General features: G+C 41.8%; 1 protein-coding gene across 19 annotated transcripts in view; it reads right to left on the bottom strand.

The window, feature by feature from the left end:
• Nucleotides 1–13371, bottom strand: part of MITF (melanocyte inducing transcription factor) — a 183009-nt gene that overhangs the window by 135709 nt on the left and 33929 nt on the right. For 2 of the 19 annotated variants that reach the window (XM_050957435.1, XM_050957431.1), the window contains exon 1: nucleotides 973–1088. The exons of 16 other annotated variants lie outside the window; for them this stretch is intronic. Coding sequence is in view for 1 of the 3 variants with exons in the window: in XM_050957424.1 (XP_050813381.1) it covers nucleotides 5877–5995 (119 nt within the window). In the remaining 2 variants the exon portion in view is untranslated. Of the gene's footprint in view, nucleotides 1–972; nucleotides 1089–5876; nucleotides 6245–13371 lie in introns of those variants that run through there. One more of the 19 variants, XM_050957424.1, reaches the window with a different exon arrangement.

Below are 13371 nucleotides of genomic sequence, written 5' to 3'. Positions count from 1 at the left end.
ACAGGAACTCCCCTGCACAAGGAGAATTGCCAGGTGCCCACGTAGGGCAGCATTCCCACTCCTTTGTGCCACTGGAATAGCACAAAAAGGCCAGACTAGGGGCTGAAAATCTGGCCTCAGATTCACAACTGATTCCCTGATTTGTCAAGCACAGCATGAATAAAGCCCTTATGTTCTTATGAAGGGAGATCTTTTCTCCTGAAATGGTTCTTTATTTGATATGAACAAGATGCAGACAGGCACACTGTAACAGCTTTAGATGGGAAAAGAGGGGGGGTTGTCATAACAGCAACCATAAAGATCTGAATCGGTGTCCTAGGAGTGGCCTAAAAGGGTGGGAAAGAGGGAAGTCGTGATAGTGAGAAGAGCTTTACTGAAGGCGAGAACAAATAAAGGAAGGTACTGCTGAAGGAGAGAGGGATAGGGGCTGCTGAAGGAAGGACAGACAACGAGACAGATGGAGAGGATTGTGAACTGAGGGGAGGGCTAGATTTTGAAGAGAAAGAAGAAAGAGAGGGTACTGTGGAGGGAAATGGAGAGGGCAGGGCAGGTGCTCAAGGCTGAAAGTAACGAGGTTTGTTTCCAGACAGAAAAACAGGCAGTGGTTAACAGTTAGGACAATAGGGGAAGCTCATGCCATGACCTCTGACTTTTAGCCAAGGAGAGAGAGAGGGTCTCTCACACCATTTATCTTTCCCTGGAGTACAGGGACCAAAGGAGTGATCCCAGAAAAAGGAGTCTATGAGGCAGAGAGGGGGGGAGAGAGAGAGAGAGAAAAATGAGGGGGGTTGCTGATGGAAGGAAACAAAAGAAAGAAGGGAAGGAAGGGACAACTCTCCTTCATGTTGCTTCTCAATCACCTCCCACTCCTCTCCTGCCATAGACAACATTATTATTTGCCTAGCCTCCACTCCTGCAAAGCCAATCCCTCCGCTCCTCCAGTTCTAGCATGAAGCAGCACCAGGAGCTCACCTGTGCCAATAAACCTCCCACTGGACACCTCACATCCCTGTGTCCTTCAGGCTCTGGGTCCTCTTTCTACCCAGACAACAGAACTGCCATTCCTAGCTCTTTTGGCCACGTGTAACTAATGCACGTTGTACGCAAATAAATTTATAATTTTCAAAGACTCTTTCAGCCAGAAACTATGGCAGAACAGACTTTTCTCCCTCCTCCTCCCACGCCCTAGGCTTTCGATAAGAGCAGAGCAGCAGGCGTTCCACGGAGCTGCCTTTTCTGTTTCCACTTCATAAATTGCTTCCCTATGTACCATATCCATGAAATCAAACTACATGGTAGGAATGAGCTTTCTCAATATTTATGACACGTTAAAAAAAAAAAAAGCTGCAAGAGGAATTTATGACTCACCAAGGAATTGCTAATCTATGACTGCTCTTCATAAATTATTAAATTTGTGTCATGTTTCAGAAATAATGTTAAGATTTTAAACAATTATCTTGGACCTACAGCATGCAGGCCAAAAGATCAATATCACTATATGTCACCACAGTTACTGACAGAACAAAACAGATAAACAGCCTTCTGTTGGAGACAGAAAATATCAAGTTACTTAGAGAGCTGGATGCCATCCAAGCACTGTGTTATAAAAAGAGAAGCTAACCTTAAACTATAATGCAGTTATTGGCAAACTATTGTTTCTGTACTCTCCATATTTATAATCCATATAGTGCACAAGGCATTCATACAGTCTTGCAAGCAGTCCTAAGAATTACAGGAGTTTATAAAATAAGCAAGATTGTTTGCAGATTTCCAAGAGTGCAGTGTTATGCCCTCCCATCTCTTTACTTCTAAAAAATATTTGGCACAAGAAAAGAAAATGCCTATATTGTAATTCAATCAGTAGACTGACACTAAACTCTAAAAGATATTACCTCATCCACCTTGTCTCACACAACTTCTCTGATCTAGCCTGTCTGAATTGGTGGTTTAAATTAGGCACAAAAACATAGAAAATCTTGGGCTTTTCTATGTCTCTCAATATCTTCCAGCCTTTCAAATGGGGAGATCCCACAGAATTTTAGGGACAAATTTTGCTCCCAGTTACACATGTGCAATTCTATTTAAATCTACTGATGTAAGTCTATGAGGGGACATTAGTTGAGATTTTATCCCTTTAGCCAGTAGTACTTTCCTAAACACCACTTTGTGAAATCTATTAAGAGATGGACATGAACCAGAAGAGCAGATCTAAATATTTGACACTCAGTATTTGGGGGAAATGTTCAGTGCTGGATTGAATTTGGATCCCAATTTTTGCGAGTCTCTCCCACCCCTGAACATGCTATGGTTAGTTCTGAGTAACTAGAATGAAAACTCCTTTTTAAAATCGTATGTTATCTGACATTTTAACTGTACTGCAAATGATTTCATGGCATGGAACAACAGTTGGGCAGAAAAGGGTCTCTCATTTGAATATAAAGAACTGTCAGGAATGCAAGATCCTGTTGGGATCCAGGAAGTGGGTGAGCAGAAGCCCACTCACCGCTAAAGGACCTTCCCACCAGCCTAAGGGGAGGATCCACAGTCTAAGGGGATTCCAAGTGATTGCGGGGTCAGGAATACAAGATAAAGGGCAAAATTCTGGTTTTAGTGAAGTCAGTGACAATTTTACTACTGACTTCACTGGGGCCAGGAAGGCGCCCAAAGTGCTGTTTGAGGTCTTTGCAATTATACTTTTTTTTTTTTAAAGTTTAAATCAATTGGTAAATATGATCTATAGAAATACCATCATGAATAAACCCGGTCGCACTTCTTGATACCAAGGAAATGGAACATCTAGAACAGGAACACAGGAATTGCTACAGCAACAGAGTCCAGTATCCTCTCTCTGACAGCAGCCAGTACCAAATGCTTCAAAAAAAATAAAATAAAATAAAATAAAAAGTTCCAGAAACGCTATAGTACTATAAACTATTATAGGGTAAACTATTATAGGGGAAGCCTTCCCTGCACCACAGTTGCACATGGGTTAAACTGGTATCTCAAGTGTGAGGTTTGCATACTTTCTACAACAGATATTCTATTTTAGCTCATGTAGCTGTGGGCACTGTCATTATTTAAATGTGTAATCCTATTAGTCTCTTGGTCACAATATCTAATAGCAGTGAGTTCCACACATCAAAAAAAAAATACTTTCACATACGGCATGATTAATCAATTTTAAATTTGCCTTTAAATATCATGCAGTGTCCTATTTTATGTTTTGTTGTAATACAAAGGACAAGAGAAGCAACATTCACTATTTTATGCACATCTTATGGTCTCTCTTATTCATCTTTCTAAATCACGATCTGTTTAGAGAAGAATACAAATAAGTATTTTTGCACTCAAAACAACCCACTCAAACTGAAAGTTTGTGACATTAGAAGTTTTTGTAGCATTCTGTTGCCTAAGCAACAGATCTTCTCTTCAATTACATGAAATGCATGTACGTTGTTTAATTTGCTGCCCTAAAAATAAATAAATTAAAAAAATTAAATTAAATAAAATCCAGATTCCAGAAGTACAAGCACAAATTTATTATGAATTATTTGCATAGCAAGGATCAGGGCCCCATTGCGTCAAGCGCCAGATACATATGTAACAGACAGTCTCTGCCTCAAAGTTGTCTTACAGCAGACAACATTCCGTATTCCTGCAGTATTTTGAAGATCTTTATGGGAGAATCTCATCTGAGCAATTAAATTGAACTTCTGTGTACATCAGAGTCATCAAAAACCATACATACATGCCCAGAATGATCCTTATAACATAGACACTAATAGGAAAATTACTAGATGCTGAAGTCATTTAAGCAAAAGATAAACAGCTATGAAGGCTGGGAAGTGTGGCCTCCAAAAACTAACTCATATTTCTGTATTCAGACATTTTACACACTTTGATTAATTGGGTTTATGGGGCTACAACATCCTCTTCTGTATAATAGCATGGAAGAAACAAAACTGCCGAGGGACAAAAATGCAATCCACAACACAGAGAGATATGCCATAACATCCATTGATCATCCACATGATTGAAAACCACAGCAGAGCTGGCCAAAAAGCAATGACCAAAACCCCAAATGCTCAGATGTTCTGTGGTATTTATATGTTGCACGGTCATTCAGCATGTGTGATAGCTACCAGCCAGGCTGAACTGCACTGAAGTGCACCATCCAGAGTTCTAGCTTTCTGCTGTCTTTGGAGCCACAACGCATGTTGTTTATCCACGTGCTTCTTAAAACTACGGATTCATACATTACACTTCCACAAAGTACACATACCACAGAGCAAATCACTGCTGTTCTAAGCAGCATTTGCAACGTGAAGAATTGGAGCACTTTTCAAGCATAACATACAGAGCACTTTGCCTGCTAAAGGCCATCATACTAGAATATCTTGTGCATCCTATCTGTGGGAGATCTCCAGACATCTGAAAGGAGGCTGTGGTCTGTGGAAATATGGGCTCACTGGAGAATATGGCAATCCCACCCCTCAATCAGTAGAATTTTTCCAGCCCTTCGTAACTAAGGGGTACTTTAGGCTGACTGTTACATGGAGGATCTCCTGAGCTTTAACCTTAGGGTTTAAGGCTTAGATACTTAAAAATGGGTAGCCAAAGATCTTTTTATATTACATACAGGCCTAAATAATGTGTCTTGTACTTACCAGGAGCAGAACTTCCTCTGAAGAAATTCCCAGGGCCTAACTGAAAGCAGGTGATTCAAACTGTGCTGTAACCACTACTGCTAAAACTAAGATCTACCTAAGTGCGGTGAGAGTCCCTCCCATATTCTTTTATTGAGATTGACAGAGTAAGAAAGTGCGAAGGCCACACCTACGTTCTAGCTTCTGTTTGCATCTGGAAGTGGTGGGTCTATCACGAGTGCTAAGGAAACTAGCATTAACTCAGGGATAGGTCAAAGCAAGCCAGAGTCTAGATCCACAAAAGTTCTGAACGTGCCTTAAAAAAAAAGTATTTTATTGTGGCTGTTTCTCACCCTTATTTCCGCTTTTCAGTGAGACTCTTCTTCCCAGCTCAGTATAGCAAACCAAAACACTCGTCGTCCTGGTGAGCACCTCGCCTTTGAATTTCCTTGGCTTGTTCAAGTGACCCATCCATCCTCTGTCACTGTTCAGCTTAAGACTCTTTTTAGCACACTGTTCATATAGTATTTTTTTTAGTTCATATTTTATTATTTGATTAACAATACTCAGAGCTCTGTTCATCATTCTTTACTCAGGCAGAATTCCCACCATTAGAGAGTCAATGGGCGTTTTGCCCAAATAAGGGATGGTAAACAGAGCAATAAGTGTGCAGGGTAACAAAGCAATGAGACAACTATTATTAAAGTACCATATGTACTCGTTCATAAGCCGAATATTTTTGGTAAAAACGTAACACATCAAAGAGCGGGAGGTCAGCTTATAAACAGGTCTACATCAAAATTTGATGATTTTAAAAACTCTCTGGAATCACTCAATTGAATATCTAATACATTGTCGTTTTGTTTACCTGGCGCGTCTGCAGGCATGGAGCCCCTCAGCTTCCTGTGGCCGCGGTTCACCGTTCCCAACCAATGGGAGTTATAGGAAGTGGCTAATGAACAAGTATATACGGTATATTTAATAGTATTTAACTGATTGTAGAACTACTGCTCCCGAACATGTATGGAATAGGCAGTGACTTTCAAATGCTCCATTCAGTCAATTTGTTGTTTTTTAAAAGCTCTGTAAGCACTTAGAGGTATTACTGATGCCCAAATCCTGCTTGCTTCACTCATGTTAACACTACACATTGGGGCTTCAATCGAACAAGACAACTCAGTTAAAGCAAACAAGCTCTGGCGCTAAATTTCTCTGTAGCTCAATGCTCACCATGCCAGGGAAGCTTGCTCCTGAGGAGTTCTCTCTTTTATGCTCGGCTCCAAGGTTTCAGCTGAAAATGTCAACTGTTTTCCCCCCAAACAATGCAACGCTGGAAAGCAGTTAACCATAAAAAGAAAGAGTTGTCAAAAAAGCATCATTAGAGTTCAACAATAGCTAATACAGAGAATAAATGGATATTCTGTTGTTCTCATTCTTGCCAGCAAGGGTTGCTGTTTACCAGTGGAATAGCTAAAAACGAAGACGAATAAAAGGAACACTGTTTAGTTTCACTGCTCTGTTCCATATCATCAGGCCTCTCCTCCAGAAGAACAGTTTGGTTCATCCATTTAAACTCACTGTGTAGCTTTTTTAAGTGTTTTTTGATAAATGTCTTGAACACACAAGGGTTGTATATTGTTTCCTGAAGAACTGAAGAGACATGTGATCTTTTGCAGGGTAGATAAGCACACAGCAAATGCTCGTGGAGAAAATTTGTGTGGGGAGATAACGGCACAAAACTACTCTTAGCAACAGTTTCTGGTTGTTTAACTCGCCTGGCACTGTACTTAAAACGTACCTTAACTCATATGTGCTTTAAAGGCTGTGAAAGAATACTATTTTGAGTCGTGTTTTACATCACCAAAGCATTTCTCTCAAGATTTATACCTTTTGGTTTTCTTTCAGATTAAAACAACAATACAATTCAAGAGGAAAACTGACAGCCAAACCAAGGAAATTCTGAGTTTAGACAGCTTTCCATTCCAATAGCAGGAAAGGAATATGGTCTAGAGAGGTTAGGGCACAGAAGTGAGAATCAGGGGTCAACAATTTCTTTGCTGGTTGTGTTACTAAATCACTGAGACCCTGATTCAGGGTTATATCTCTAGTCAGCAAAGCACTTATGCACATGCTTAAAATTTCAGGGATTTGGTTTCATGGGAATCTAAGATTTGGTTAAAGTTAAGATTGTGCTCGAGTGCTTTACCAAATTGGAACCTGAATGCCTTTGGGCGAAACACACAACTGCACTGTGTCTCCATTTCTCTGTGTGTAAATGTGCATAATACTACTACTTCAATACAGGCAACGTGAAACTCATTAAAGAACAGGAAAGTACTTAGCCATCTTTAGCTGAAAAGTATAGCACACAGCACAGCTGTGTCTAAGTATGTTTTGGTGTACAAGATAAGAAGTTTTCTTTGGCACAATGGAGTGAAACAGCAGAGCGGCTGCCTGAGTTCAGGCATTCTAGATGTAAAGTAATTTTAATGCATGCTGTTAATGTTTCATTGCTGTAGTTTCTTTCAACTGTTGTATAAAATATTTTGAGGAAAGCAGTTTTTGAAAGGAAATTTTTCAGGAATTTTATTGGTGTAAAAGCTTTGTGGTGCCCATTTTTAAACATAAGAGAGATTACACTGTGTGCTAATTATGGCCCAACAAAGCAGATGACAGATGATTACTGAAGAGTATCTGCATGGGACTGTTGAAATTTGGAAGGGTCAGTATAGATTTATGCTGGGAAGAAGTACAATCGATACCATATTTGCTCTATGGATCCTCAAAGAAAAGGTCAGAGAAAGAGATGACAACTTGTATAGTCTTTGAGGACCTGAAGAAGGCACACAATGATGTAACAAGAGAATTAGTTTGTGGCACTTGTGACAGTCAGGTATGGCAGAAGGATATATCCGTCTTAATCAGGGGTGGGCAAACTATGGCCTGCGCACTGGATCCAGCCCACAGGATTGCCAGCGCCCTGGTGCAGCAGGGCTAAGACAGGCTCCCTGCCTGCCCAGGCCATGACCATGCGCCACTCCTGGAAGCAGCCAGCACCACCTCCCTATAACCTCTGAAGGAGGGGGAGGCAGAGAGCTCTGTGCACTGCCCTCGCCTGCAGGCACCGCCCCCAACAGCTCCCACTGGCCGGGAACAGGGAACCGCGGCCAATGGGAGCTTCAGGGGAGGTACCCGCAGGCGAGGGAAGCGTACTACCCCAGGGGCTGCAGGGACATGGTACCAGCCATTTTCAGGAGCGGCAGGGAGCCTGTCTTAGCCCTGCTGCGCCGCTGTCACCCCAGAGACGCTCAAGCCAAGCAACACTTGGCCGCAGCCCACACCCTGAATCCCTTCTGCACCCTGCACCCCACACCCCTCCTGTACCCCAACTCCCTGCCCTGAGCCCCCACACACTCTGCACCCTCTGTCCTAAGCCCCTCCCACATTCCCTCTTAAAAATAATATATGGAGATATGCCTATCTCATAGAACTGGAAGGAACGCCAAAAGATCATCAAGTCCAGACCCCTGTCATCACTAGCAGGACCAAGTACTGATTTTTGCTCCAGATCCCTAAGTGGCCCCCTCAAGTATTGAGCTCACAACCCTGGGTTTAGCAGGCCAATGCTCAAACCACTGAGTTATTCCTCCTGCACCCCAATCCTGTGTCCCTAGCCCCTTCCTGCACACCAGACCCCCTCTCACATCCTACGCTCCCTCCCACACCCCAACCCCAGCCACAGCCCTACATTCATGGCCCTGCATGCAATTTCACCACCCAGATGTGGCCCTCGGGCCGAAAAGTTTGCCCACCCCTGGTCTTAACCAAGATACGAATAAGGGAGTGCCCACCTTACGGGGCTACAGCAGAGAATTTCCACTAAACTTTGGCCTGAATGATTGGTCAGCAGTGAGCCCTTTTGTGTTTGTGGTCCTCATGGACACGACATACGAAGGGAGCTGCCTTGGATTGCTGAGCACTGATGACTTAGTGATAGGTATGGAAGACACTGAGACCCTGCCAACCAACTTTGAACAGTGGCAACTCAATTTTGAGCAGGCAGGACTTAGAGTGAACATCGGTAAGTCTGAGGCTTTGAAAGATGAGGGAGGAGTACTTACCATCAAGGATATTATAGGCGGAGAGATTAGAAGAGTGAAAGAATTTAAATATCTAGAATCAGTGGTTGCTAACAATGCTGCCCTCCCGAGCGATCATACCAAAGCTGCTAGTGCAAATGGAGGACACTGACCCCAGTTCTCTGTGATAAAAAGATGCCAATCAAGTTAAAGGTAGAGTATATAAAATTGTAATTTGACCCATCATAATGTATGGAACACAGACTAGACCTGTCACAAGAACATAAATCAGTCAGCTCTCCACTATAGAAATCAAGATGTTGTGATGGTCAAACGGTTGGACACACCATGATAGGAAGTGAAATGAAGTTGAAAGGGGCCTAATGTAGGTTGCCCCAACTGAAGACAAGATGAGGAAGATAAGGCTACACTGGTATGGACATGCCCAGCGGAGACCCGAGAGCTACATTGGTAGGATGACCCTTGCAAGGATTATGGATGGAAGATAACCACATGGGAGGCCAAAGACTCGGTACATAAATCAGACATTAGCGGGCCTTAGAGAGACCAATTTGCATGACAGCCAGGTGTAGAGTCATGAGTTTTGAAAGAAGTCTCTGACCCCAAATAGAAAAAAAAGAGTGGAAAGAAAGAAGAATAAGATGTTTTGAAAGGAAAAAAGAAGGAAAAACCATGAATTTTTTTCTGCTATCAGCTGTGTGCTCCAAGGGTGCTTCAGGGCACTCTGGTGCATCTTCAGTGACATAAAGCAGCACTGGCTGGACTAGAGACTCAGCCATCATAGGAAAAGCACATTCTTTAGATTATAAACTCTTCAGGGCTATGTTTGTACAGCACTAAGCACACTGGGCCCCCAATCCTGACTGCGACCTTTGGGTACTACCATAATATAACTATTTAGTACAAGCAGTCGTGCCAAACTGAATTAGAACACTGCCTGCAGCACACGGCAATCTGCAATGCATTATAAGATCCTAATGAAAACTAGCTCACGGTAGCGAAGAAGGAGACTGTCACATTTAGATCACTGGTTCAAACCTAGATTACACCGACTAAACTTTTTTCTACCATCTGATGGCTGTTATGAAATCAACTGGTCTCAATCTAATTCCTAACAGACAGGTATCCACATCAGAAAGCCATCAGCACACCTGGCACTGGAACTGTTCCTGGCAGTCACAGCATCAGAGAGGTCAAGGAGTGGGTGGGCACTGAGTGTTAACTACTCTCATCCCTACAGGTGGTTCCTCCAGCTCAAGCCTGAGACACTGCTACTGCCTCCAAGCTACAGGAGTTCTGTGAACAGAGGCAGAACTTACTGTTCTGGCAACCCAGCATCTTTCACCGTCACTAATTAATGTTTTAAAACTTGCCCTAACACTATAACTAATTCTTTAAAATGGAGTGGTTTGGAGGAGAACCACCAGTGTGATGAGAAACCTGTCCCTGGCTTTAATGATTCTCATTGACTTCAGTGGCTTTTGGATCAGGCCCTCATAACTGGCCAGCTCCTACTCATTTGGACGCAGGGGATCTCTCCCAATCCCCGACCTTATAGCAGCCTGCATGTCACAGGGAACTGAGGAAACACTTTTCCAGTCAATTAAACAGTCTATTGCAATATTAGTTTATATAACAGAAAATGTTAATATCCTTCTCTGCATCTTGTGAGCCATACCACAGCATCAGTTTTTAAACATAATCCCCACTACAACCAGCGTAGAGTTCTGTTTAAAAGCTGATGACACCAATATCCTTCTATATTAGGGGAAAGAGAAAATATTTTTTCCTGCTAACCCGTCCTCATGACAACAGTGAAAAATACCCTTCAGTAACCCGCATGTGTCAGCAAGCTTCATTTCAGCCCAGAATGTTTGGTATAACAGTTATTTCACAAGCCTCTGGCGGGACTGCAAATCCTGGCAATCTCATATACATTTCCTTTGATTACAAAACCAACTTTAGAGCTATCAGAAATCTTTCACATTTGAAACTTAACACTTCTAAATTTAGAGTGTTATTTGGATTACAAATTTACCTTTTTCTTTCTGACACAGCACAAACTAAAAAAAGCAGTATTACCACAGACCATCAGGGAGCCTGTCAAAAATGAAACAATGAAAAAGGTTATGTTCTTGGAAGATGGGAGTGCATCCTGGTACTGAGACGAAGTTCTTGCTTTAGGATTCTGTGCTAAATCACGCTGTTCTGTGCTTTACTCCGTGTAAATGCAGTTACATACCAAGGTCACATGGCTGGGAGCTTTAACTTGGTTATGTTAGTAAAGGGCTGAGAGTCTTGGGTAATACTGCTCCATAAAAAGGCAAAGGAGTACTGTATTCACAGAAAGAATCAGAACAGCATTTATGTATCTGTGCTGAATGTATCCTCATGTTCTGTTTCACAGAATGTTTTTACATTATTGTGGACACAAAGAACATTTTCAGAATGTCTTAAGAGGTGTTCTGTTTATTCTCTAATTTTCCTTTGATTTAATCCAGACATTAGATTAACAAATTTTTACTGAAGGCTAGAGAAAGACATGTTCTAGTCATCTGTGCCAATACTGGGAGCCAGGAACTACACACTTGTAATCACAGCTCCGACACTGATTCCCTTTGTGGAATCAACCAAGTCACCTATCCTGACTGCCTCATTTTCCCCCCGTAAAACAGCAATATCATCTCCCATTCTCTGCCACAGAGCCCACGCCCAGACTAACCCGGGCATCGGTGGGTTAAAATCGATTGCTCGGGGATCGATATATCGCGTCTAGTCTGGACGCGATGTATCGATCCCCGAGCGCGCTTACATCGATTCCGGAACTCCATCAACCCGAACGGAGTTCCGGAATCGACACGGAGAGCCGCGGACATCGATGCCGCGCCGTCCAGACAGGTGAGTACCTCGATTTTAGAAATTCGACTTCAGCTACGTTATTCACGTAGCTGAAGTTGCGTATCTAAAATCGATTTTAATACCCTAGTCTGGACGTGGCCAGAGGAGCACTCAGAAGATCAGACAGTGCTTGTAAAGCACAGCATTCCCCCCTCCTCCTGCCCAAAAGGGATAAAAAGCACTTTATAAATGTTCTGTTACTATATGGGTCAAAAAAAAAAAAAAAAAAAAAAAAAAAAAAAACACAACACATCTAATCCAAAAACAAAACACCTTCAGGAGCCAAATAAATACAGAGAATGAATCTTGCATGAAGATACAAATTGGCTTTAAAAAAAATTAAAATTAAAACTCAACACACAGAAAGTATTAAATAATAATACACCTCCTGTTGCATGTAAAGACCAATATTAATGGCAATTTTGGCATGAGACACACGTAAATAAATGCCAAATCAAAGCCAGCAGTTATGACAGAGAAGATAACTGATGCCAGATCTAAAGCAAGACATTATGTAGTTTTCATATGGCCTCAAAATAGAGTTATATTTCTTTGACCGAGAAGTCCCAGCTAATGTCAGTTTTTCCATCAGCTTTGCATTACATGGCAGATTTACCCAACCAGCATAAGTGCATGGAGTCTTGGATTTCCCAAAGATAACCTGCTTTGCAGCTACAATGAGTAGCTAGGACCATCCAAATAGTCTAATACAAAGTAAATGGAGGCATGGTTCTATATCAGTTCCCAAAATCTGGAAAGATTTTGCAGGCACCGTTCCAATCGTTTTGTAAATTTATGGCAGAACAGAATGTGAAACCAGCTGGCCTGTTGCTGCCAACACACTGAGCGTTTGCTATGATTCGTTACCCCAGCATTGAGGAGCTGTTCAAAGGTCTAATAAAAGCTATTTAAGATCTGGCTTTGAAACAAGCATAATGAGAAGGAACTAGAGGTGTCAAATCTGCCCCATCTTCCTTGTTATTTGTATTAAGCTAGCACCAAAATGCCCCTTTTAGCAAGAAGCTCCTTTGTGCTAGGTACCATACAAAGAGATGGACTGTCTAAGTACCTTGCCCCAATCTTCATACACACTTTATATATAGAAAAGACCTTGGGAGAATACAAAATAACAACTGAGTTGACAAGAAAATGATGATAATACCTACCCCTTATACAGTGATTTTCATCACTAGATTTTAAAACCAAGTATCTTGTCAGTTCTAGGGTTTTTTGTATATTTTAACATATGTTCAATCCTAGCCTAATTTTTTAATTACTAAAAATCTTGCCATCATTTATCTCTTTTTTGTATTTAACAAATCCAATGTGTTTTCTATTTTCCTTGCTGTTTTCTGTTGGATTCTCCCTCCCTGCCTCACCCTCAAAAAAAAAATTTCTTGCCATGCTATTGCTGTGAATTTCCTAGTTGGGAAAGAACAAGTGGGTGGGGAAAGTTCATAAAATTTGTTGTGCTGGTGTCATATGATATCTGATGTGTGGGTACGAGAACTGACTTTCTATAAGTTCCTCTCTCTCAATTATACTCTTGGGACCTGATCTTGAGGGCTGATGAACACCTGCAGTTCTCATTGACTTCATCCAGCTTTCTGTCCATCCCAAATGTACTACAGATGGAAAAATCAGATTCCTTCATGGGCAAGCATTTGGACCACAGACACACTCAAATGGAGGTCAGTGCTTGAAAATCCAACTCTTAACATATAGAA

The sequence above is a fragment of the Gopherus flavomarginatus genome, chromosome 6 (genome assembly GCF_025201925.1).
Source record: "Gopherus flavomarginatus isolate rGopFla2 chromosome 6, rGopFla2.mat.asm, whole genome shotgun sequence".
Lineage (NCBI taxonomy): Eukaryota > Metazoa > Chordata > Testudines > Testudinidae > Gopherus > Gopherus flavomarginatus.
Note: the sequence above shows the minus strand (reverse complement) of the source record. Positions and strands in the feature narration are given on the sequence as shown.